At 37.2% G+C, this 27,762-nt stretch overlaps 2 protein-coding genes across 4 annotated transcripts in view; one reads left to right on the top strand and one right to left on the bottom strand.

The window, feature by feature from the left end:
- LOC118276605 (nephrin-like) overlaps positions 1 to 27,762 on the top strand; it is a 477,612-nt gene that overhangs the window by 171,230 nt on the left and 278,620 nt on the right. The gene's annotated exons all lie outside the window — the stretch shown is intronic.
- On the bottom strand, positions 6,696 to 8,504 carry LOC118273844 (uncharacterized). The gene is made up of 2 exons (XM_050699668.1): positions 8,494 to 8,504; positions 6,696 to 8,330 (listed from the first exon to the last, which is right to left on the bottom strand). Exons 1-2 carry the CDS (start codon positions 8,502 to 8,504, stop codon positions 6,716 to 6,718), a joined length of 1,626 nt encoding a protein of 541 aa, XP_050555625.1. The 3' UTR covers positions 6,696 to 6,715.

Genomic DNA, 27,762 nt, shown 5'->3' on the forward strand with positions numbered 1-27,762 from the left:
AAAATAATTGTCTAGGTTTGTATTGTTTTTTTTTTTCAGTGACGTATTAGTCTATTGCCAAACCCTGGATACGAATTAAGATCTCTTTTTCTCCTACATACATATTTTGTTGATCAAAATTGCTTAAAAATTAATTCTCATGAGACAATCAAATTAAATAAATTGTGCGAATTACTTATGTACATATGGAATGCAGTAACTCAATCAGTTTCAAGACGTATTAGGGACCTTAATTTGGATCATAGTCATTAGTAGCATTATAGGATAACTAACGCTACATCGTACCCAGTATATGGCAATAGACTCACCCCTATTATTTATTTATTTATTTATTTAAAAAGCTTTATGCACAAGTAGGTACATGGGCGGACATAATGCCGTTGGCATTTTCTACCTGTCTGACCCTTGGGTGGTGCAGAGAACATAACAGGCGGGTGCATGGAACATGATAGACCATTACGATGGGAAATGATAACATATATTTCTGACATATACACAATAATACATACCAGTACATATATATATATATTACATATATATTATATAGATACATATTATATAAATATATATATACTCATAAATAACACATACTACATATAGAGAATAGTCAGTGTGATGAATCAGCCAACCTCTTTAGCAAAAGCTCGCGAATCTTCCTCTTAAATGTTAAACGACTTGACACCATCCTGATATCCCGGGGGAGCGCATTCCACAGAAAAATGCCTTGCACGAAAAAGGAAGAATGGAGAAAGTCAGTGCGATGAGTGGGACATTGGAGAAGACGATTATGGGACGAACGGAGTTGTTTATTGTGGTTTGCGCAGATGTACTGGAAATGGGAGGATAGATAACTAGGTGAAGAAGGAGTATTGAGAAAGGAGAATAGAGTGGTTAGCGCCCTTTGCTCCCTGCGCTGGCGAATGGGCAACCACTTTAATTGCAACCTATGTGCAGAAATATGATCATATTTACGCAGGTTGAATACGAATCGAATGCAGTTATTCAGAAGTCGGTCAAGTTTATTGAGGAGATCTGCATTCAGGTCGTAGTAACAAACATCAGCATAATCGATAATAGGAAAAACCAAGGCCTGCACCAGCATAGCGTTCGTAGCGGAAGGAAGCAAATTCTTTAGTCTGTAAAGCACCTGTAGTGATCCGGTGACCCTTTTGCATACGTGAGCGACCTGTGCATGCCACTTCAAATTTGTGTCAATGCACAGCCCCAAGTCCTTAACCTCACTACTCAGAGGGATAGCCACATCGTTAAAGGATACAGCCATGGACTATGGACAGCCTATTACATGGGACTTATAACGCAAATGGAAAAAAAGTGGGTGTACATTGTACAGTGACATTATTTGCCGTAATGTACACCTCTGCCTACCTCTTCGAGAATAAAAGGCGTGACGATGACGCTATATCGTCATGTACACTCATTCTACAAATTTAAAGAAAAACCGTGAATTCTACTGTATTTAATGTCTTAAAACAATATATACTAATTTATCAAATAAACAGCTATCTTCCTGACAATTTCTCAACACTACCATCCCTGCAACAGCCCATACATCAGGTGGTACAAGTGTTGACGTCACAACTATTGCAGTGCATGCATCTTGTCAGAACGAATAGCTGTCCATGTGTTACCCTTACATGTATTATGCATGTGGGTAATGTAATGGATGGGTAAATAAAGCTAGATATACATGTGTGCGTGAAACTAAATGTGGTAGTGTGGGTGAATCTATAAATGATAAATGGTATTTATTTTTGCAAACAATGTAACTCTTTTACACGTCAATCTCTTAAATAATTAGATGAGGCCGTGCCGTATACGTCCTGTTATCCTAAGGTACCTATTACCAAATCCGGAGCTGCGGACTACCTAGCGGGCTACCGGGGCTCCGGCTCGAAGGGCAGGAGTAGGAACGGGGTGGTTATTAGTCAGTAAGAGTCTGACACTCCCTCTCGCCTCGCCCAAGGCGTGCGAAGTCATTGGATGATTTTCCGCATAGTTGGCGCTGTGGCTAGGCAATTGGCTGCCGTGCAAAATGTCGCGGGTTCACAGAACAACTTTTTGTGTGATCCACATCCACAGATTGTCGTTCCGGTTCTGGGTGTCATTGTGTATATGAAATTGTATGTTTGTAAGCGCGTTCACGATACAGGAGCAAATCCTAGTGTGAGACAACGCTTTAAAAAGAAAAATGTTTTGACCATATAACAAATACCGTGATAAAATTCAGAGTTTTAGGACCCGCCCCAATAGTACTTTGCTTGACAACCTAACAAAATTTTCTCCTCATTGAACCAAGAACCTTGAGTTTAGTGACCGCATTTAAGTCTATTTAATCATCTTGAAAGTTCTTCATCTAAAGCTTCTAAACTATGTTTATCCAGAATTAATTAAAAACTAGTCTATCTAGCCGTTTCTACTTACTAAACCGGTCAAGTTCATGACAAAGTGATTGACCACCCCCTCCCACCACTTACCATCTTTTGCCACCCCCTACCACCCATTGCCACCCTGTCCCACTTTCCTAGCTTCGTTACGTAGAATCTATTTATTTTCAGGAAACTTTCAGTGGGATAGTCTTAATTATTCTTCCTTTTTTCAGCCAATCAGAGTGGCGACATAAAAAGTGCATTTATTGCAGTGTTTCGTAATAAATTGGATTTTTCAATAAATTATTTCGGTTCTTAATATTTGAAGTTTTTACTTTTTTATCGTTTTTTTATTAATTTTCCTTAAATACTTATTTTTATTGTTGTTTATTGTCGTTTCTTCTAATTGGAATTAATGAAGTTTTATCAAGGATTTAGTTATACTTGTCTTGTAGATTAGAATATATTGTCGTGGTGGCCCAGAGTTTTATAATACGCCCGCTTCTCATGCAACTACTTATCTGATTTTGTTATGATATAAGCCGGTAAACCAGCTGATGGATCCCCTGATATTAAGTGATCGGCGTCACCCATGCATGGACACACGAAACACCAGACGCGTTACAAACGCGTTGCCGGCGTTTTTGGGGGTTAGGTTTAATTTATTGTTGAGGAATCGGGGATTGAGATGATTGTAAGAAAACCTTGTCTTTTTATACAAAACTCTTTAAGTACTAATTTAATTTCGTAACAAAAGCCTAGATTTCATTAACTTACCCACAAAAACTTCCACACATACACTACAATGCCATACAATACAATAATTCTACGAAAATTTAACTCCTAACAAGCATTTAAATGGTACAAAGCGTAACAAAACAGAACCTAGTTACATTATGTTTACAAACAAACTAACCTTTGTTGTATTACTCCGTAGTTAAATATAACTGTAGAAATTAACTGCATGCTAGAAAACTATTAACGTTCTTAGTTTGCATTTTTATGTCTTGCTTGCTTAGTTAGTTAACCTTGCTGTTTGGTTGGCTTTCTCTAAGCTAATTTGTATTGTAATGTGGTGACGTAACTTTATGTAAAGAGTATTGTAATGTTTATAAAAATACGGGTGTTTATTTACCCTTTATTGTTTTAGTTAGGTGTTATAGTATTGGTTTATGCGACGTCTTTTGAGAGCGATCTAGAAGCGAACGCGAAGCGGTGCGGTGACACGCGAGTTCAATGCGATGCGGTGTGACCAATCCATTTTTTTTTTAATAAAAATGAATCGCCTTCTAATGTCTTTACCGCCTCCATTTTTTTGGTAATATCCTACCTTGTTCTAAGTTTCAATAATACTATGCTGAAAATCGTCTCAAAATTGGTTCAGCCAAACGCGAGATAATTCCGCACGAACTTTCATACGCCGAAAAATGATTGATGGTAAAAAACTTGCTTTTCTATTTTCAAAAAATTAAGGAATTTAATGTTTATTTTATGTAATAACAGTTGTAATCAACTGCTTAAGGTTGGTGTAGCATAAATAACACAAGAACATAAACGATTAAAATTATAAAAACAAAAGAAAAATGCGTATTTCAGGAGCGTTTCGTTTACACCCTGTAAACGTACATACATGCATATACTCCTTTTTTAAGTCGGTTAAATAACATATATATTATATTTTTTTTGCTTTGTAGGTACTTCTCAACATACCTACCAAATTAATTCGAATTATAATCTCCCTCTTCATCCAATGTTAGCTGTGCTGTCAATAAATACCCAGTTGACTGCACACTGCGCAATAGCTTGCTTGATCGTAGCGTGTATAAGCTCGTGTGATTTATTTGACTATGCTATAATCCATTGGGCTTGTAGTTTCAGAGGTTATTTGACATCAGAAATGGTTAGTTGAGGTGTGTATTGGAGTGAAATAGGTTTATATATAATATGGCATTATAGGTTTAAGCTCTGAAGGTGTTAGAGTAGACCAGGGGTAGACTGAAATGCAGGCATATAAGGTAACAGTCACATGTTACCAATTATGACATGTTTCATGTTAATGGTTGTGAGCCTATTGCCATGGGTGTAATTCAACAGTCAGTGTTCAATGCTTAGAGCTTGTCATTTACAAAGGTTTTTAATCGACTGTAAAAAGGAGGGTCACTGTTTAACCTGTATGTATGTGTGTTTGTGCGTGATTGTCTCACAATTAGCCGAAGCAATTTTGATGTGGTTTTCAAAAAAGTATTTGTTACATTTAGGAGAAGGCTTTAGGATTTTCACCGACTTCAAAAATAAGAGGCTGTGGTGGTTTTTTAAACGTAGTTTACTGAAAATTATTGTTGGTATATGAAATAATACGCAGCTGAAGTATCGGAAATCCGATCTCTAACACAATGTATATGTTTTTTTAAGGGGAGAAAATCATCCAATGACTTCTCCCACCTTGGGCGAGGCGAGAAGGGAGTATCAGACTCTTATTGACTGAAAACCACCCCGTTATTACTCCTTCTTTTCGAGCCGGAGCCCGGTAAGCCAGACATTGTATATGGTAGTCTCTAGTTTTTGTAACACAAATGCTCTAGCCTACACATTCTGTGACGTCTCACGTTGAAAGCTGAGACTTGTTTACGTGTAAAAATCTCTTTGCTAGATTTATCAAATCCAAAACAGCTCAAACTATATACGATACAGTGGCTCTGTTTCCATTCTGTATAATAAATACTATGCCACCTCCTTAGTTACCCAAACTAATGGACTAAGACTGACGGGTACCTTCGTGAAACCGATGGTCGTGCCACCCTTAGCCACCCCTGTAAATAGGGTTGTCTAATATGGACAAATAAATTATTTGTGGGTAATTAACTAGAAAGACTTTACATGAGTTCAATGTAGGTGAGGAAAACATATCGAGAAAACATACTACCTAATACTGACAAATTTTCGAGAAACCAAATAATCTTTAGTAAGACTGCTTTGGGAAATCGAACTTAGAAGCTTTGCTTAGCAGTCGTAGCAACCACTTCAACAACGAGACAGCTTTTTTTTCATATTATACATTGCCTCACACTCATTTTTTATCCTGTGTCATGTGTGCGTTTACAAACATACTAGTTCATACAGACACATGACACACAAACGAAAATTTCTGGATCACACAAAAAGTTACTCTGTGTGGGAATCTAACCCGCTACACGCTGCGCGGCACCAGTTTACTCTGACACCGCGCCAGCCGTATAGTCAGAAATGGAATATACCATTATAAGATACTATTTATCGCTTCTTGAGCCAAAGCAAATGACAAAAACTTCATAAGATTCGTGACATTAACTTACGCACTCAGAGACATTGAATGATTACTTAAACTATTCCTTAGTAACGAATTTGTATCGAAAACAATTGCTAAGGACTGGATTAAGTAACTATTAAATGACTCTAAGTAGGGCGTCAAGAAAAACAAATCCACCACCTTTTTAATCGAAACAACCGTATCTAGAGATCAAAACAATCCACTCTTAACAATACACTACAGCACTAGAACTAGAAACAAAGCAAGCCTAGGAACTAACGGTGCTAATCATCTCAGTATCTCTTATACAAAGGGATCAAGAGATACTCCAGTCACATACAGGAGTTTCCAATAGTCATACACTTGTTCTTTGTGTAAGGAAAATATTGGATTGTAATGGGCATATGGGTATAATGTCGTGTCGATACAATGATGTCGTGGTGGCCTGGAGGGTTAAGATGCCTTCTCATGCATGAGGGTTCGAAACCTACCAACGGTAAAGTACCTTGTGAGTTTTTCCAAGTTATATGTCCTTTCTAAGCATATTTAGACATCATTGACTAACGGTGAAGGAAAACATCGTGAGGAAACCTGGATTTATAATTTCTAATTAAGTTTGAAATCGTCACCGCATTCAGCAAGCGTGCTGATTCATGCTCAAACTTTCTACGTGCGAGAAGAGACCTTTGGTCAGCAGTGGCCTGTTAGTGTATTCTTCGATAGCTTCAGTGAATAAAACTCGAAATAAGTATAGAGCAAATAAAACTGTATTAATTATAAATTATAAAAGAAACGATAACAAATTGCTGCGTCACCGCCGTGGATAGGAAGAGAAGTGCGCAGTTTTCTGCGCAGCGACGCCGGCAAGCCGTCTTAGTAAAACTGCGTTGTGCGCATCTTGGTGCGCAGCGACGCCGGCAAGCCGCCGTGATACCAATTGGTAAGTGCGCAACTTTGGTGCGCAGCCGGCGAGTCCAGCGCCCCCAGCCGGCGGCAGGCGGCAGCGATGTCTTGTATCATGCTCCCCGGGTTGAAGGGTACTTCAAAGAGGAAGTGGGCAAATGTTGTTGAAGCCGCGCCGAATCGTCCCTCTCTTCGTCTTCAGCTCCGCGACTCTCGTGACGCCGTCGCTGCCAGGGTACACCTTCGCGACGCGCCCCAGCGACCAGCAGAGCGGCGGCAGTGCCTTATCCTTAATCAGGACAAGCGATCCCAACGCTATGTCGCCATTCGTGGAAGCAGGCCATTTTGTTTTCTGCTGTAAGTTGGAGATGTATTCAATATTAAATCTCTTCCAAAAGTGTTGTTTGATACATTCCACACGTTGATAGCGCTCCAGACGACTGATGCTGGCATCAGTGACCTGCGGATTTGGAACAGACATTAGCGAGCGTCCAATAAGGAAGTGAGAGGGAGTGAGGGCAGAGAAATCGAGAGGATTAGTGGAAAGAGGAGTAAGGGGCCTTGAATTCAAAATTGCCTCTATTTGAGTTAGGCATGTAGCCATTTCCTCGTAAGTAAAATGAGTAAGCTGCAAGAGTCGCTTTAAATGGTGCTTAGCTGAACGAACGGCAGCTTCAGCGAGACCGTTAAAGTGCGGCGTATACGCCGGTGCAAACCTGAACTCTATTCCTTCCTGAGCGATTTCAAATGCAACGTCAGAGCCCTGCAAAAATGCATATAATTCATTACACGCTCCGACAAAGTTTGTGCCGTTGTCGGACAAGATAGTACGTGGCCTACCGCGACGAGAGACAAAACGGTTTAAGGCAGCCTTGTAAGCCTCTTTAGAAAGGTCCGTGACAAGTTCGAGGTGCACAGCTTTTGTAGCCATGCATACAAAAATGCACAGGTAGGACTTAATTGGTTTTGATCCCCGACCTTTCCGGTCAGATATCAAAATAGGTCCATAGTCGACACTACTATTGAAAAAGGGAAATTTTAAGTTGCTTCTGGTGTTGGCTTGCGGGCCTGACCACCAAAGGGCAGAAGCGCTGATAAGATCAGCCTTCAGGCCACGAGAGATAAGAACCGCCGGATTGTCCATAGACGGCACGTATCTCCACCCGCTATCAGAGCTAATTCCTTGAATCTTATTGAAAAGATTTCGAACGAAAGGCTTTACTTGCTGAGGAGGTGTAGATAACCATCCTAGCATTATTGAAGAGTCACACCAATATCGAACTCGGTGTACTGGCAACGTGAGAGATTCTTTGACTTTCGTGCACAACCTGGATTCCAACAGAGTTCCGCACAGTTGTAATCGTGGAATTGTCATTGGAATTGACATAAAATCCAAGTACGTAGATTTGAATTTATGTTCGAGTTCAAATCTTTTTTCTAAAGATAGAAAACGGCGTTTAGCAATACCGTATGAATCTCCTAGTGCAGAAGGATCAGACTTTAAAGGTATTGTAACCGCAAAGCGACCGTCGTCCTTACGCTTTGTGTTATTATAAAAGCTTTCTTCGCATGCCCGTTCTTCTAAAGAAAGGGAATGCTTTTCGGGAAGTGAATCCTTATTATCGCGACGCTGAGATTTGTCATGCGACCCGGACAGCAAACTCCGCGCCATGGCTACCAGCGAGTAGTACTGCTGCTCAAACTGGACTCTCGTCGCGTATGCCTCTTCCGGATTGTCAGAAGAAACTTCACGTCTGTAATTTGTCAAATTCTGTGTATAAGGCGTTAAATTTATCGAAACGGACTTCCAATTCGATTATTTGTAAGTTTGAAAGAGCGTCACAGCTGTTAAGCACATTTAAATAAGCACTAAAGGTCGTTAGCTTGGCCTTCATTGAGCTGCGTCTTTTCACTAACTTGTCCGCCATTTTGCCGTTAAAAATATCTCTGATCAGAAAATTTAGCTATCAGATAATAAATAACGATTAATAAAATTATGTCACTGTGCTATCACGGTTAAATAAACTAATTATTATAACGCGATGCACTAAGCAATAGAAGCAGGAATAAACATGCGTTTAAATTCGTTACTTGTAAATAACTCGACGCGAATAATCACGCTTTGTGCTCATGCAACATAACAAACACTGTATTTCAAGCGAATACGAGTGAAAATAGCTAGTTAACCTAATCAATAGGGCAATGAATAGGAACTATTAAAAGGAAAAACGTTATATAACTTATAACGTGTATAGAAAGTAGGACTGGAACAACGGTTATCAAGGAATAATTGGAACGAGCTCACTAATATCCGAATCCGTTATCCGCAAAGTCCTGAATGCGACTTCAAATCTTCAACCGTAGGCGACGATGACACTGCTATTTTCTCACGCTGCAGATTGCGACGCGGGAATCCACCGACGTCTCGCACGCGTGGATGTTTCTTAACACACAAAAATCTTCTCGCTGTGTTGCAGTTGTTCTTGCGAAGGACCAAAATGTTAATAGTCACCCCGTATAAAACAAATAGGACAATTGTGTATTAATTATAAATTATAAAAGAAACGATAACAAATTGCTGCGTCACCGCCGTGGATAGAAAGAGAAGTGCGCATCTTGGTGCGCAGCGATACCGGCAACCCGCCGCGATACAAATTGGTAAGTGCGCAGCTTTGGTGCGCAGCGATGCCGGCGAGTCCAGCGCCTCCAGCCGGCGGCAGCGATGTCTTGTATAGACAGGCCATTTACCTACAGCCTGTGAATGTGATGATAATGATGATGTTGATAAAATTCTTGAGGACTTTATTACTTTAATGCTGATCACGTAACATGTAAACGTAACAGACAAGCAAACATACAAACAAATAAACGTACCAATTCCCTATACTACTTATGGTTAAAATACACTACCACTAAAAACAATCCTCAAAATGCCAAAGAAAAAACAAAATCCCTTCACAAAGAGCCGTTGATTTTACTAGATGTGAACAACAACACAAATCAACGATTCCAAATACATTCCCGGGGTGAATGAAATCCCAACACCTCGGTATGTCCCGTATCCCGCACCCTGTAATTGTCCCGGCGCGTGACAACCCTACAAAGGCAGAACGCTGAATCTTTTAACACGACCGCGGACTTTGATTTGAATTTCAAATAGGGCTGCGACCATTAATCGCGGGAACGCGGGACGGTCAATCGCGAATAAGAGCTGGCGCATACTGCTGTGTACTCTCTGTTGAATACGGGGATTTAATGCAAATGTAAATACAACACTATGTCACGTTTTTTTAACAGCAGTGTAGTTGAATTATACTCAATTTTATTATTCCCAGAATTTCGAACTTAGTAGGTGAGTTCAAAGCTAAAAATTGGTCCCAATTACAGATAATAAGGCTCATCTTATGTTGGCAAAGACAAGGACATGTCTCGTTCCTTTCTTAGTTTCTAAAAACATTAATCCCTGGTCATGGTAATCAATGCCCAATACACCTAGTATTTTGATTGACAGTAGTGACAGAGAGATAATTATAATCATCCCCTTTTCGGGCTCAGGAGTCACTCACTCACTTTTCACCTCTTCAGATCCAATCACTGTCAGCTACTAAGAGGATACCAGCTCGTCACCTATTTATTGATTGCCCTAAAATTATTACGCAACCAAAGAACGAACCACATCCTTCCCATGTGCATATATTTGTCTGAAAAAGGTGTGTCCAACTTTTTCTTTATCTAGGACTATTTTAATTTTAACATTTATATTGGCACGGACCTCACATAAAAACAAGTAATATTACTATTACATAAAATTATGACCTTTTGATTATTGAAATCAGTTAAGCCTCTTAACTGACTTTTATTTGAGCTTTAGCCGTGGTATTTTTATAGTAGGTCTTGTCTTGTATATCTTTCTAAGTTCACGAACCATATTTTGCCTTCTGCGGTCCACCGGTTGGGAATCACTGAACTAGAAAAACCGTCTACTTTGTTTCACCGTTAACAGACCGTACTAAACTCATAAAGTTCAACAGTAATAACTATATACATAGTCCCTTACCAAACTACACAATAAGTTACTTAACTGTCGCTTGGGACATTTAGAAAATAAACTCTATGTACTCAGGTTTTAGTTTCAAAATTTATTAAAATTGTTTTGGAGACTAGTTTTTGGATTTGGAGGAGAGTGGTGTGGACTCTTGAGGGTTGAGGGCTGGTGACAGTTTGTTACTGATGTTCAGTGGTAGTATAGGTCATTGACTTGTTGTTGAGAGGTGCTGTGACAGGCGTTGCAAATTTCGAATACGAACGTCAGTCTGGTTATAGGACCTTTTTTGAGAGGAGAATATCATCCAATGATTTCTCTCATTTAGGGTAAGGCGAGAGGGAGTGTCAGACTTTTGCTGACTAAAATCAACCCAGTTCCTACTCCTGTTCTTCGAGCTGGAGCCCCGGTAACCCGCTAGATAGTCAGCAGTTCTGAGTATTTAGAGGGCTTGGAGACCCATGTATGCGTTCACAGATCCGCATCGTACGCATCGTATGCATTCCGTATGACGTCATCAGCACGCATCGCATGTAGATATTGCTGATGATGCGGTGCGTACGATGTGGATCAGTGGACGCAGTTGTATGAGTTTCTATACAAGACAAACTAAAATCCGTTGCGTGCGATGCGTACGATGCGGACCTGTGGACGCGTACTTTAAGTCACAAACACACAATAACTTTAAACGAAAACCCAGCATTTGTGATCATTCAGCACAATAAAGCAGTTAGGTTTCCACAGTCTACGCTTAAAGTCTGCTCATAAAATCTATCTAAGTGTGTCAACAATCTTCTTTACAAGCTCAAATATAAACCTCTTTTGAAAAAACCTAGTAAATGCGAGTCTGACGCTCTCTGTGCGTCGTTCCTTATACATAAAGGCTAGCGCACACTGCACAGAGACAACTCCTGCTTCCAATTACAGACACAAATAGACGACCTGATAAAAAGCTAGCTTTTTCAAAATGCAGGATAAGTAGTTCCTTAATTAAAAATCTGGGTAAAGCTGCTGCAGTTCAAATTGAGCCGTGTTTTTAGTTCGTTAAAGTACTTTTTTGCTATTCTGTCCGATTATTAGGGTTGCGATTTTTGTTTTTTTTTTTTGGCGAACATTAAAATTTTTGGTAGTTTCGATTGTTGTAAAAATAATTAGCTCTGACTGCCGTACTCAGTGTCTTTTAATGATTACTGAAACCAGTCCTTAGCAATTATTTTTGGAACGAAATCGGTACTAAGGAATAGTTTACATTATCATTAGAATTATGTCTTTGAGTGCAGCATTGATATAATTTGTCTAGGATAAGTGGGGGCCGCGTACTGGGAAGCGCAGCGTAGGACGTAGACCCACAAGGTGGACAGACGACCTGATTAAGGTCGTAGGGAACTACTGGTTGCAGGTCGCTTCAAACCGGTTATAGTCAAAGTCAAAATCTGGGGGCACGGTAGTGCCCCGCCAAGACGAGCCAAGCGAAGCGCAAGGGCACTACCTACCTTTTCTCGAAGCGCTTCGTCGTATTTTTGAACCTTCATAACTTGAGTTTGGGTTATACCAGATAAACAAAATTTTCAGGATATAATGTCAGTGGTAGACTTAATAAACCTCTAAAGTTTCAATTGCATAGCTCTTATACTTTAGATTTTATTGATATCTAAAATACCCCGATTTCGTCACTCACTCACTCACTCACTCACTCACTCACTGATGATCAACAAAATTCTTAAGGTACTTCCTGAAGTCCTAGAAAACTGAAATTTGGTATGTAAGCTAGTATTAGTACCCAAACAACAAAAAAATCCTAAAACTTGGAACTTTTACCCCCAACCCCTTAAACTAGGGGGTGAAAGTTTGTTCGAGACTTCCGCAACTTTTGACGCTAGAGGTCTGAATGCGGCCGCGGAGGGGTAAAAATCTGAAATAGGGAAACTTAATTCCCTATTTCCTGCTTGAGATCTGAAAATTATACACAAGTACATAGAACACAAACTTTTCATCAAATCAAAACATTATCCTACCCATAAGTACTTAGATATGAATAATATTACTACACTTCACTTCGGTAAGTGTTTATTAATCAACCTATACTTTTGAACATAAGCATCGTAAGTATAGTATGCGCCAACGCCCGCCGCCTGCCCCCTCGTCCCCGCGCAGTAGCTAAAAATAATCGGCCCGTCAGCGAGCGCGGCACCCGAACGCGGGCAGACGCGCGAGGGCAGACGTCGTTGACGGTTGTCTCGTTGAATGAAAAGTTTTCGGAATATTTCGGTGATTTAAAAGTTTGCTATCGCGGAGAAAAAAACCATTTGCCTAATATTTAATTGTTAGTAGTTTAGTAGGTAAAGGTTTAGATACTAGTGTTTTAATTTTCATTGATAAAAAGTATTAGGATTACGTTTCCAATTTTCTTATAAATTTAGTAGTTTAGTAGGTGAATTTGTCGCTCATTTTATCTTTCTATCATAAGCAACCTACAAAAAGAAATGAAATCCCACAAAAACATTTCATGTTAAATGTTGCCAAGACGAGACCATATAGCTCGCACTGTCAAAAAGTAATCAGATCCCGTGTAGAGCCAAGTTTCTAACCCTATACTTTTGAACTGGCGAGTTGGCCGCACGGAAAGAGTTTAGAAGATTGAATAGATTTTTAAGCTCAAGCCCATATGACGAATAGCAAAAAGTCAGTGCGGCCGACTCGCCAGTTCAAAAGTATAGGGTTAGAAACTTGGCTCTACACGGGATCTGATTACTTTTTGACAGTGCGAGCTATATGGTCTCGTCTTGGCAACATTTAACATGAAATGTTTTTGTGGGATTATTTATTCCAATTAAACCATAAACTTTGGTATTTTTGAAACTTCAACAAAGAAAGAAACGTCTGCCAGTCTGTCTGTGAAACTAGGTGCTTGTTCCAAAGTGTCGCTTCGAATGAAGAACGGGCAAGAAACTCCATGCACTCCGGCCTATCTGGAAGTCATTGGGGAGGCCTATGTTCAGCAGTGGACTTCTTATGACTGATATGATGATGATGATGATGAGATCCTGTTTTGTCTTATGCTATTCCGTCTACATTTTTAAAATCAATTTAAAATGTCTACTTTTGAAGGCATTTTTCTCCAATAATATGCACAGCAACAGTTCATTAACAAACTCATACTACAGCTACTAAGACTAACACAGTTAATGCGGGTTCGAAACCACAAAAACCAATTTGAAAATTTACTATAACCGCAGTAATTGGTAGTGTGTGCACATTATTTGTCATTGGAGATGGAAACCGTGACCTGGTCGATATGACCACAATGGCAACACTACTGGAAACGACGATTCATGCACACTAGCTGGGTTGGACAAAGCATTTGTATAAGTATTTCCATTATCTAGACACACGGCAGTGTGTCCGCCAAGTTCGAGCAAAAAAACCGACACACCGGCCGTGGGTTATATTACACGAACCATTTCGGGCCAAGTTCGACCCACCTATAACTCAAAATCTATTTTATCTACGCATATGAAATTTCTAGTATGTATCGAGATCTACTTACTTATCTAAAATACAAAATTTCATTAATGTACCTATTGTAGATCTTGAGATATTGACGTCAGAAAATCGCTATTTTTACTATACACTCACTGACTGACTCACTCACTCATCAAAAACCTAGACCACTTCCAATAGTCGTATTGACTTGAAATTTGGCATGGAGGTAGGTCTTTAGGTCAAGGTAAAGGAAAAAATCTGAAAATGGCCAAGTGTGAGTCGGTTTTAAAAATAATGAAGGTGTAAATTCATACCCCTAAGGAACTAAAACAAAAAAATTATCTATATCTTCCAATGGTCGTACCGACCTAAAATTCGTTACGAAGGTTTGTATTTAGTCAAAGTAAAGTAAAATAAGAAAAAAAGAAAATAAACCTAACAAAAATAAATGAAATCCCACCCAAAACATAAATGTGAAAGGATGTTCGATAATATTGGAATGCTTCGCCTATAAAAGAAGTGAGATCTAAATAAGTACCAAGTTCCATACACAGACCTCAGTTAAAAATGATATAAGTCTTGGCAAGTTTTAATAGAAAATTATATACTTGACTCATTGCGTTTAGTAGGTTTATAACAAAGTGTGTGAAAACTTGCCAACTTGTTATATCATTTTTAACTGAGGTCTGTGTATGGAACTTGGTACTTATTTAGATCTCACTTCTTTTATAGGCGAAGCATTCCAATATTATCGAACTTGGCATCCTTTCACATTTATGTTTTGGGTGGGATACAATTTTCATTCTCAATTTTTAAGCCATGCTAGAGGCTCATATTCTTGGCTTGAAACTAGTCGAGTTCCTCGTCAAACAGTTACGTGAGTAAGCCGATAACATAATAATTAATTTAGTATGTCTCACGAAAGTTACAATAAAATTATATAATTAGTTTAGAATAAAATAGAAATAGAGTATAATTTCTAATGTCATATACAATGTGAAAATAAGCCTCCCCCAATGATTTCCAGATCTGAAGCGATCTGCATAGTGTCATAATAAGCTGTGGACCAACTAGCGGGTATAGGAACGGGGTAGTTTTTAGTCAATAAGAGTCTGATACTCTCTCTCTCACATCACCCAGGGCGGGTGAAGTCATTGTATGAGGAAGATACCTGGGAGTCTTCAAAGCCCGAGTGAATAGGTTGCTTATGGGCAGATGTGCTCTATCGTGGGCCGCATTGTCACTTACCATAAGGAGATATAGCGGCCAAACGTTTAAATGTAAAAAAAGATTGACAAAAATTATTCAACTTTGACTATTTATTCTAACTCAGTCATGGAATAAACAATAACTAAAATTATGCCAAACTGTATCAAAATATAATTGTATTAAAATACAAATAGGTACGAATACAGTTGATTGTGGCCTCCAAGCCAGTTGATCTAAAATTTACTAATTGGGTTAATATTTATGAGACCACAAGTTTAGAAAGATATGAAGTCAGTTACAAATTTAAATTGTTAAGGCTCGGACAGACTGGTGTAGTGCAACGTGTAATATGTAATGTACACGTCCTGTAATTTAGTTATTTTTTATACTATCTTGCAGAACAGTTAGTAGAGCTAAGTCTTCGTTAACGTGGACAATGAAACTTTTAAACCGATTCCTGGATTCAAAGGCAGAGTGAAGATTATTTGTATTGAGTAGTGTAATTGGTTTGTACCGTTCCATTCAATTTAATAAATTAAATAAGGCGTCGAAGAAATAGTCAACATTGAATGTTGCCATTCAATGTTGACTTGCTTGACCTTTAACAAAGCCTTTTAGTCACCTGAAGTGTCAACCATCCTCTTTACAATATCTTTGTAAAGGAGAAAATAAATAAATAAACATTGTATTACACTCCGCTAGTGTGTACACACCATTACAGTAACAAGATTATGCTTTTCAAACAATACAAAGTTTGACTAAAAAGTTTTGCAGAACACAGTCTGTCATTTCCATTCCCGACCAACAACAGTGGAATTTCATTAACGTTATTTTAGGTGTATTGTGAGAAAAGTGTGGGAGAGCCGTGATCAACCGGAGTGATACCACGGCCTCACCGAAAACCGACGTGAAACAACGCTTGCGTTGTGTTTGGTTGTGTGAGTGAGGTTACCGGAGGCCCAATTCCCCCGTTCAAAATCTTCCCAATCCCCGATTCCCCAACAACCCTTAAATTCCTAACCCCCAAAGGGCGACCGCGATTGCTTACTATCAGGTGATACGTCTGCTCGTTTGCTGGCGTGTCTCATAAAAAAAATTTTAACTAGGGACTCGCCACAGCTTCGCACGAGTGCAATGGTGATATATTATACATATAAACCTTCCTCTTGAATCATTCTATCTACTAAAAAACCGCATTAAATCCGTTGCGTAGTTTTAAAGATTTAAGCGTACAAAGGGGCATAGGGACAGAGAAAGGGACTTTGTTTTATACTATGTAGTGATAACATAATGCCTTTTATTATCCAAAGGTAAAACCACAGTATACAGGATGGATTTCAAATATTAGCTAAACATGTTTTGCTTAATACTAAATCATGCAAACTTTCTACTCGCATACAAGTATATGTGAATTTTGTATGTTTGTAAACGCACCCACGGTACAGGAGAAAAGCCTAGGGTCGGGCAACGTTTTTTGTATAGTAAAAATTATAAACAGCTAATGATTATTTTGGGAAAGTTTTATAAATTAAACGAAACATAATTTTACACCGCTAACGTAAGGCGTAAAATAGATACACGACCTGCTAAAACTACCTAGCAAGTTAAATTCAAAGTCCTTAATGCATAAAGCCTACAAAAAGCCTGGCTGAAGCCGCTACACAGATGTTACAGAATTATTTTTCATTTTCAGGCTGAAATTTTACAGCGCATGAATTTCAAAACGTGTTAAATCGTGAAGTGTTGTTAGGACGCCTGGTTACGCTCGCGTTTCCTGGAAATTTAACTGCAGGGAACATTTTTCAGGTGTACATTTTTCTGAGGTGGAAAAAATGTGTGACGTGTAAGGATATATGAAGAAGATTTTATTTTGAAAGTTAATCGTAATGGGCTAGTAACAACTGTACTTTTAGTACGACTTTGCTTTACGTTTAAAGTAATAAACGATATATATTTTATCCCGTAGGGGGTGAAAAGACATTATGATTTCTTAGCGGTTATCTACATCATAACATCTACCTCTATGATAAACACCACGATCCGTCCAGTAGTTTGGGCTGTACGTTCATAGATCTCTACGTCAGTCAGTCAGTCAATCAAAGACTAATATATGTATATTTAGAGGTATTACATGTATTCTTCTTATTAGCCAATGTTTACCTCCAAAGCTTCAAGAAAAGAGCGTATTCCTTGTTAAAAACCTTCAACGTGGCTGTGACGCCTCTGGTATTGCGGGTGTCTATGTGCGGCGCTGGTCGCCTACCATCAGGTGACCTGGCTGCTCATATGTCATAAAAAAGTCAAGATTTTCAAAGTCTGACCTGAATAAATTAATACTACTTTACTCAAGTGATTGAACTATAGACACTATCTTCAGCAGCTGAGATTACTAGGCACAGCACTTAAGTAGACGTCGGATCCAATTATTAGCATTCTATTTTAAGTAACTACTGAATAACAATTAAGTTCCAACTCCTAATTTAACCAATAATTGACGCTAACACTGTTTAACACTTACCCTAGAATAATTTTAACTCGAACAACATTTTCAGTTGAAATAAGGAAAAATCACAGTTCATTTTAAAGTAAACTTGCTAGGTACCACACGACACTTAATCTGAAATACTACTGAAAAATAGCATCAAAACTTTTGTTCTGAAAGTCTGAAAATAATACCTAACTCACTTATATTTGTAACAAGTGTAAAGTTTCAGGTTTCAGCGTGAAAAGCTGAGGCTATAAAAATGAAGTACCTGTTTTAAAATGTGCTGTTATGTTATAAAACGAAATGTAGACACTAGATGTTTATGAGTGTGTGTATGAAATGAAGGCTTTAATGCATTGCTGTTTTTGTTTATGCTAGTGTCTATTTTACAAGCATGTTTTTCATTTGAAATGATCTTTAATTACAAAAGTACATTGATCTTCACCCCTTTAAAAATAAAAATGCAATGTATTATAGCGAACAGCAAGTAAAGTTCTCCAAGAAAATGAGGATCCTCCGATCAGGCGAGGTGATCATGCCTGGTGGGTTTTCTGACCAACTGTTGTTCGTTGGGATGTTCTATCCATTTTTATTCACATGTGAACTTCATATGTGCGATGTAAGATTTATGACGTCATCCGTTGATTTACTTATCGATCGTCTATGTGCGACTTTTTGTTGGTAGTTTGCTTAGCTTTGGTTGTAGGGTTATCTATAAATATAAGGTACTGAAATTACCTTATAAAAAAGTCTTATTACAACACAGTTCCGCACAACATTCAAACCAAACCTACTAACTGAATTCATGAAATTATCGATTTTCCCATTAAAATCCTATTTGCTGCAAATATTTCTACAAATCCGTTCGCATTTGGTGTAAGATTTAAAATTTCCGATGCGTGATATTTCCGTCCAATAATATCTTGAGCGAGATAAATATGCTAGTCTCGCGAAATCTGCGGCGAGAGAAATTCTCTATGAGTGAGTATTACTTATAAAACATTTTATATATGTGGTTTCTGTAACAGAAAATACCTATATATGTATGTTTATAGTTTGTACATTCTAAAGGCACGGATGATTTGAATCGATGTGAACTTTAATGACTGGGGTTTTTATTGCACTTTTTCGACTGCACGCGGAGGCAGTGTATGAGGTTCGATTCCCGCACGTAGCAACTCTTTGTGTGATCCACAAATTTTTGTTTCGGGTCTAGATGTCATGTGTATGTGAACTTGTATGTTTGTAACAGCACCCACGACGAACGACCTATATATTAGCACGTTTTTTTAATAAAATTGTGACAAGTATTTCGTTATAAGCTGAATTAGTATACTGATTCTAAAGCAATTACTTTCTGACGGGCTTAAGAATGCTGTGGACTATCTAGCGGATTACCGGGGCTCCGAATCGAAAAGCAGGAGTAGAAACAGGGTGCATTTTAGTCAGTAAGAGTCTGACACTCCCTCTCGTCTTACCCAAGACGGGAGATGTTATTGGATGATTATCCCCTTAGAAAAAAATCGGCTTAACAATCGCTTAAATTTTTCTGTAACATCCAATAAAATAGAGTAATATCGGATATTATTATTTGCTACGAGCTACGGGCTACGCGGCTACGCGGCTACGAGCTACGGTACTACGCTTCACGGTTCGAAACGCAAGAAAATATCGTCGAATATGTAATATATTGCTTTTTTTCTTACATTTGTAATAATAAGATTTTTTTTCTTATTTTTATATAAGAAAATTCTTATTTAGTGCTTAGAGATATTTATATGTATGATAGAATCTGGATTTGTACCTAAGATAGGAACGTGTAAATATGGTTTTATGTATTGTATGTTACTAATATTATAAATGCGAAAGTTGTGTACGTGTTTGTGTGTTGGTTTGTTATTTTATCCCATCAAAACGGCTGAAGGAATTGAGATGACATAATAATATAGAACAGGGGTGGACTATGGTCTCAAATAACACATGCTTTTTAATAACATAATAAATGCGAAAGTTAATGTGTTTGTGTGTATATTTGTATTTCTATTACGTTAAAACGAAATTTGGAACAGCGGCAGATTATGGTTTGAATAACACATACTTTTTATCCTACGGGAACACAAGCAAAGCCACGGGCAGAATCTTGTAGTTATTGAAATTAATAACAAAAATCTATTATGAATATAAAAATCTATCACATACAGTATGTTCTAAAAACCATTCATCAATTTCTCTCTAAAAACCGAACCAATTAAAATAACCTCATCGATTAATCAGTTAAACCCTAATCGGTACTGTAAACGTTAAACCGTTATCCGTTATCAATAACTGCGTGAACCTCATATCCCTTGAAACTTGTCCAATCTATAAACCCCCATAATTCCATGGTGTCAGATAACGGAGGATCGTTAAAACTATTTTAATGACTTCTGAACTACTCCGGTTTAGATAAATTTGCGTTGGATACAGGGTTGATGATCGAGTGGGTTTTATTCCCCAAGGGAGAAGGCAGAGGAATTCTGGTGTATCCTTTCGATAATTTTATTGATTGTTACTAGGTTTTCTCTGCGGCTTTGGTCATGCTTTCAACTATACATGTAATGTATATGCTGTTGAGAAGATTGGTTGAGTAAATACAGCGTAAAGAGGTAAGAAACTAATTTAATATTGTGTTTGCAATATTGAGAGATTCAATTGTTTAGTTAGGCATAGGTAATAATTAGGTAAATTAACTGAAAATCACAGTTTACTCACGAGTATTTCTCGAGTCACAAAAGGAGTGTTCATCAAGAACAGCGTGGGCAGACGCGGTGACAGTAGACAGCGTGACGTGGTTTTTAGTTAATTTAGTATGTCTCACGATAGCTATTATATAAATAATTAGGTATGCTCATGTTAGAAATGGTTTTAGTGATATAACAAAGAAAAACTGTTTTCAAGCATTTTAATATTATTTTATTTTTATAAAAGGTAACACTAGTCAGAGTAACCTAATACCTTTTAAAAAAGTAATATCACAATATTATACTAGACTCACAAAAATAATCATTAAAACAATCTTACTAATATTATAAATGCGAATCTTTGTAAGTTTGCGTGTTTGTGTGTATATTTGTTACACAATCGCGTGAAAACGTCTAAGAAAGTTTAATGTTGTAATAAAACAGTTATTTGCACATAAACTTTGTTTTATTTCTCACTTTGAAAATATAACGACCTTACAGCAGAAAAAATCGGAGCAGAGAGAAAGACGCCAAAAATGGAGGGAAAATATTTAAACGTCAAAAGTGACATTGAGAACGCGGGAATTTCAAATTAGGTACTTCAACACTCTCTCCAAATTGCAACGTTCTCTCTTAACAAATAAACAAAAACAATTTCCTTTTTACTTTTAAAATTAGGTAATATGTCCTCAACTTACATTAACATAAATGTTTTATATCTGAACATAACTTTCAATATAACATAGAAAACAATTATGAACATTTCTAAATAACTTACAATTATTAGTTATGTTTTTACACTTGTTTACAATGACTCTCAACAATACTTGAACATAAGAATTTACAATGCAATAGTATTGTTACAGTTTACATATACCTAACTTTGATCTTAAATATTGAAATTTAGTTTTACACAGAGGTTTAGTTAATATATCAGCACACTGCTCATTAGTATTTATATACTTTAAATCAATAAGCTTTTCTTCATATTTTTCTTTTACAAACTTATACTTTATATCAATGTGTTTACAACGTTTATGATAATTTTCATTTTTAATGACAGAAATTGCACTCTGATTATCTATGTTTAAACATAAAGATAATTGATTATATTCATCTATATCTAACAAAAGTTGTTTTAACCAAATGGCTTCTTTAGTAGCACTACAGGCAGCCATAAATTCAGCCTCTGTAGTTGATAATGCTATACTTTGTTGACGCTGACTGGCCCAAGTTATAGCTGCGCCATTTTTAATAAAAACATATCCTGTCATTGAACGTCTTGTTTCTGTATCATTTGCATAATCTGCATCACTAAAGCTTTCCACTACATTTGGTTGTTTATAAGTAAAATATAGACCGTATTCCTTTGTTTCTTTTAGATATTTGATAATCCTTTTAACAGCTTTCCAGTGACTATCATCATAACTATCTAAATATCTGCTCACTAAGCTGACACCATACATAATATCAGGTCTACTTACAATAGCCAAATGCATTAAGGAACCAACTGCCTCTCTATAAGGTATTTTCTTGTTCAACTCAGTTTTATTTTTCTCAAGCTTTGTATTTACATCTACTGGTATACTGTTTCCATTTGCATTACTCATATTAAATTTACATAATATTTTCTCTATATATTTAGCTTGGTGTAAGAATATGTAATCTTTTCCTCTTTTTATTTCTAATCCAACAAAATTTCTAGGTTCACAAGTTTTTATTTCAAAATTCTCTTTCAAATCATTTATTACTTTATCCAATATATATTGTTCTTGTGATATTATTAACCCATCATCTACATACAGGATTAGATACACTTTGATTTCATCTAATTCACCAGTGTATACACACTTATCTGAATGACTATTAGTGAAACCAAATTTCTTCAATACAGAATCAAATTTCTGGTTCCAGCACCTAGGTGCTTGCTTCAAACCATATAGGGACTTTTTAAGTTTACAAACTAAGTTTTCTTTAACACATAAACCTTCAGGTGGAGTCATATAAATATCCTCATTTATATTTCCATAGAGGAATGCCGTTTTAATATCGAACTGAATCATTTTTAAATTATTTTGACAGACTTTAGAAAGCATTACTCTTAAAGAATCATACCTGACTGTGGGTGAGAATGTCTCTGTGTAATCCACTTGATACTTCTGTGAACATCCCATGGCACACAGTCGTGACTTATACAATGGGCCATTAATCTCATCTTTAATTCTGAAAACCCACTTACATCCAATGATTTTTACTTGATCAGGTTTCTTCACCAACTCCCAGGTCTCATTCCTTTCATGTGCTTTCAGTTCTTCCTGTATAGACTTTTCCCATTTTTCCTTTTCTACAGAAGACATCGCTTCTTGGTAAGTCTTTGGCAATTCCTCTAGATGCTGATCTCCACCTTGACAAAGGTATGTATTAGTTTCATGTTTACTTTTCCTACTTGAAGATCGAGTGTTCATTTTACTAATTTTATCTAACTTTACTTCTCTTTCAGGTACATATAATGAATCATCATCAGAATGAAAGGACTCTACATCTGAAGACTCATCATATGATGATTCATAAGACTCACAAGGTTCCTTGGGGTTTTGAAGCCCTGAACTCTCAGAACATGTATTTGGATCAGTTGATTTATTAGTTAAATCTTTATCATTAAGTGATACAGTAGTAAATTTTCTCATTATACTGTTTTCTAGAAATACAACATCTCTACTAATAATTATTTTCTTTGTTTTTGTATCTAATAATCGATAACCTTTAGTAGTTTCTGAATAACCAACAAAATACATTTTACTTGCCTTAGAATCTAGTTTCTGACGTTTCATGTTAGGTACATGGACCATAACTTCACATCCAAAGATCCGTATATGCTTCAAGTTAGGCTTCTTTCCGGACCATAACTCTTCAGGTGTCACATATGAAATTGACCTTGTTGGACATCTATTTGTTATATAAGCTGCCGTAGCTACAGCTTCTGCCCAATAGACTTTCTGAAAATTGGCATTAATTAACATACAGCGAGCTCTCTCCATAAGGGTACGGTTCATACGTTCTGCTAATCCATTCTGCTGAGGAGTGTATGAATTAGAAGTTTCATGTATTATTCCTGAATTCTGCATATATTCTTTGAACTGATTACTGAGATACTCAGTACCATTGTCAGTTCTTAACCTTTTAATTTTTAAATCAAGTTGGTTTTCTACTAGAACTTTAAACATTTTAAATTTACTAAATACTTCAGACTTACCATTAAGAAAATAGACAAATACTTTCCTTGTAAAATCATCCACAAATGTCAGGAAATATTGTGCCCCACCAATTGACTTGACTTCTAATGGTCCACAAACATCAGAGTGTACAAGTTCCAGAGGCTTCTTTGCACGGGAGCCTTCTTTTGGAAACGGCAGTCTTGACTGTTTTCCTTCTTGACAATACTCGCACACCATGTTTGATTTGTTTTTATTTATCTTGACACCTTCTACACAGTTAGGTAATTTGCTAAGATCAGAAAGGTTCAGATGGCTCATCCTTTGATGCCACAGGTAGCTGTCACTTTCATCTGAGCTACTGACATATGCTGTTGCAGTACTTGCATTCAAGCAATACATATTATTTATCAACTTGCATGACAAAATTTCTTCCTTAGAGTTATTGAGTATTTTACAGCCATTTTCATGAAACTGTACGGAATGCCCCTTCTTTATAAGTTGACTAACAGAGAGAAGATTACTTGCCAACTCCGGTACATATAACACATTTGTTATTTGTATGTTTTGAGTATTTCCATTTTTATCAGTTATTGACATATTTACTTTTCCACAGCACTTCACTTGAAGCATTTTATCATTGGCGATACGGATGCTTGTAACTGGTGCCGGTGATAGATCATACAGCCAGTCCTTCCTCATAGTTAGGTGCATGGATGCTCCGGAGTCAATAAACCAATTATTTTTATCATTTGAAGTTGATGCTGAGAATACTGCGACATAACCATTTTCTTTTTCATCCTTCTTAGTTTGATCCTTCCTTTTTGTTTTACAGTACTTGCTAATGTGACCATGTTTATTACACTTGTAACAACGGGGACCTTTAGTTATCTTCTGTGTATTTGCTTGTGCTCTCTGCTTATTTTTATTACCGGCATATAATGCCACAGACTCGGAGCTCTTTATCTCCTGTAAGAGCTTAGTCTTCACTGCATCTGCTGTAATGGGCACACCAGAACTCTCTATTGCCATTATCATCGGCTTATATACTTCAGGTAAGCCGGCAAGTAGAAGAGTACCCAGCCACTCGTCATTAACTTCGAATGAGATGTTTCGCAACTTGTGTGCTGTCGTCATTATTTTGTTGACGTAGTCCTCTATATCTTGAGAGTTATCCAAAGTGGTTGTAATAAGATCTTTGAGTAGACCCACGCGACGCGTTAACCCCTTGTCATCGAAAGCCTTCTGTAAGTTTGTCCATACTTCCTTTGCTGTTTGTGATTCTTGTATATGGATGTAGTTCACTGAATCAACTAATAATATGATTTTGGATTTAGCTTTCAGATCAAGTTTCGGGTCAACAGCTTTACCTTCGTTTTCTATGCAGCACCAAAGATCCTCGTGTTGCAAGTATGTTTGTACGGCAAATCTCCAGGTGTTGTAATTAGCTCGTCCAACCAGCTTTTCAATTAATACCATTGTATTTGACGACATCTCGAAGTAATTGCAATTTATATTTCCAGGCACGTGTTAGTTAAGTTAGGACGTACCACTTTAATATGGCCGGCGCCCAGATTTTTATTGTTTTTACTTGTATTTCGACTAACTAACACTTTTACGACTGAAATATGGTCTGGGCCCATAACCTGTTGTAATAAAACAGTTATTTGCACATAAACTTTGTTTTATTTCTCACTTTGAAAATATAACGACCTTACAGCAGAAAAAATCGGAGCAGAGAGAAAGACGCCAAAAATGGAGGGAAAATATTTAAACGTCAAAAGTGACATTGAGAACGCGGGAATTTCAAATTAGGTACTTCAACATTTAAAGATATTAGGATGAACAGGGCTTGATTGTGGTCTCAAATTACATATAGTCTACCTTTTATCATACGGGAACACGAGTGAAGCCACGGGCAAAAGTTAGTAACACATAATTTTACCAAATAACACCCTGTTTATACACTCCGAATATTGAACTACCCACAATTAAAACAAAAGCATCTGAAGCGTTCCTAGGGTTAAAATATATGTTCTAATTTAGTTGAAAGTTAAATTTTATGATCACCTAGTATTAGGAGCTTACCTAATTACGCCCCACGAAGATATATTTTGAAAAGTTTTGGGTTGAAACGCCTGTTACCCTAATTAGTCAATTATATTTATTCGATCGGTAATTTTAATAAGTTCGTGGTTTGGTTTCGTGGTTCCTGTGGCTTTTGATGTTGTTTGTTGTTGTTTTAGTTTGTTTATTTGTAATTTGTGAACACTAGAGATAATTTCCATAAATTACCTTTGCCGACGTATTTTTATGACCAACTGCATGGAATATGATGAAACCGTGTGGAAGCCATGCCTCTGCACGATTAGAAATTGATTAGAATGCGTAAAAATAATAGTATTTAATTAAATGTTTAATGATTGGGATAAAATCATTGAACTACTTCTCCCGCCTTGGGCGAGGCGAGAGCGAGTACCAGACTCTTACTGACAAAAAATACCTCGTTCCTACTTCTGTTTTTTGAGCCAAAGCCCCGGTAACCCGCTTGACAGACTTTGAATCTCGGGTAAAAATTTTGCTTGAATGATTTATATCCTACTTTTATTGTTTCATTGTGGCTACCAAATAATATTTTCTATCTGATTCAAGATTTTTCTTGTTCGCCGGTATACAACAAACAACTAGAACAGGTAACAAATAAAATAAATATACTCAACACAATTGTTGGTACCTGACTTCAGCGAAAACCTCAAAAGGTATTATTTGTGACACAACAGCAGAATTTAATCAATTGGTACTATGACAAATGAATTGTGTAACACTACTGTTTTCTGCAATATATGAAAAATCGCCGCCCATGGACACCCAAACATCAATGGCGTTTCAAGTGCGATGCAGGCTTTTTGGGGGTTAGGAATTTATGGGATTTTGGAGAATCAGGGATTGGGAAGGGGGGTACTTGAGCCTCCGGTAACACAACAAAACACAACGCAAGTGTTGTTTCACGTCGGTTTTTTGTAAGGCCGTGGTATCACTCCGGTCGAGTCGGCCCTTTCGTGCTGAAGCATGGCTCTCCCACACTTAAGGAAACACTTTTAAGAGCTTAAAAAGTAAATGGAAAGAAAAAGTATATGAAAAACGACGCAGCACAATGGACAAATGAGGTCTCTCTCTTTGACAATCAAAAACTCGAATAGTCGAATCAAACAATAAATAAGGTCAATGTATGCCTTTGACAAGCTTTGAGATAATTTGTCGAATGTCAGTTCCATATTCTTCAGTTTACTAGATTAGAATAGACTTCAAATATAGATGGAATTAATCTGTCATTTGTGTATAACAAGTTCAGTCAAAGCTTTTATTTTAATTAGTCCATCAAACCTCATGTTTAATGTTTTTTTAGAGTGCATTAATGTAACTGCTAGTAGGCTGATGGCTATGTTTCCGGATCAAGTACCATCTAACTGGTCTCTTGGTAGTCTCTATATCCGATCATTTTATTAAAGTTCCATATTCTCTGCTTACCTCCATATGAGACTGAATACAATAAACAAAACATTCCAAAATACACATAAGAAAGTAAATACGATATTGAGTGCGTCGTTTTTCGAAAATTTCTCAGTAGTAGCACGGAGACTGGAATTGTGTAGTATATTGCAATATGCTTACCCCCTACACTACACACATGGGACATGTAACACAAATATTGAGAAGTGTGTGTACATTGTACAGTAGCATTACGTGCCGTAATAGGCACCTCTGCCTACCCGGGGATAAAAAGGCATAACGATAAGTTACGAAACGTAAATACGTTTATAATATTGTTCAAAAATAACCTTTCCTTCAGTTCGTGACCTTTTGTATTTTGTATTCAATATAATTTGAATTTATTATGGAAACGCCTTCAAAAGTGACGTGAATTCAAGAGTGTCTGTGAAATGTGTCGATCAATGACCTGGGTTGTTGGATCGTTTTATTTAAGCCTATTTTCTCGCATATTTCCTTTTTTATTTTACCAACCGACTTCAAATA

Source organism: Spodoptera frugiperda, chromosome 17, assembly GCF_023101765.2.
Source record: "Spodoptera frugiperda isolate SF20-4 chromosome 17, AGI-APGP_CSIRO_Sfru_2.0, whole genome shotgun sequence".
Classification (NCBI taxonomy): Eukaryota; Metazoa; Arthropoda; class Insecta; order Lepidoptera; family Noctuidae; genus Spodoptera; species Spodoptera frugiperda.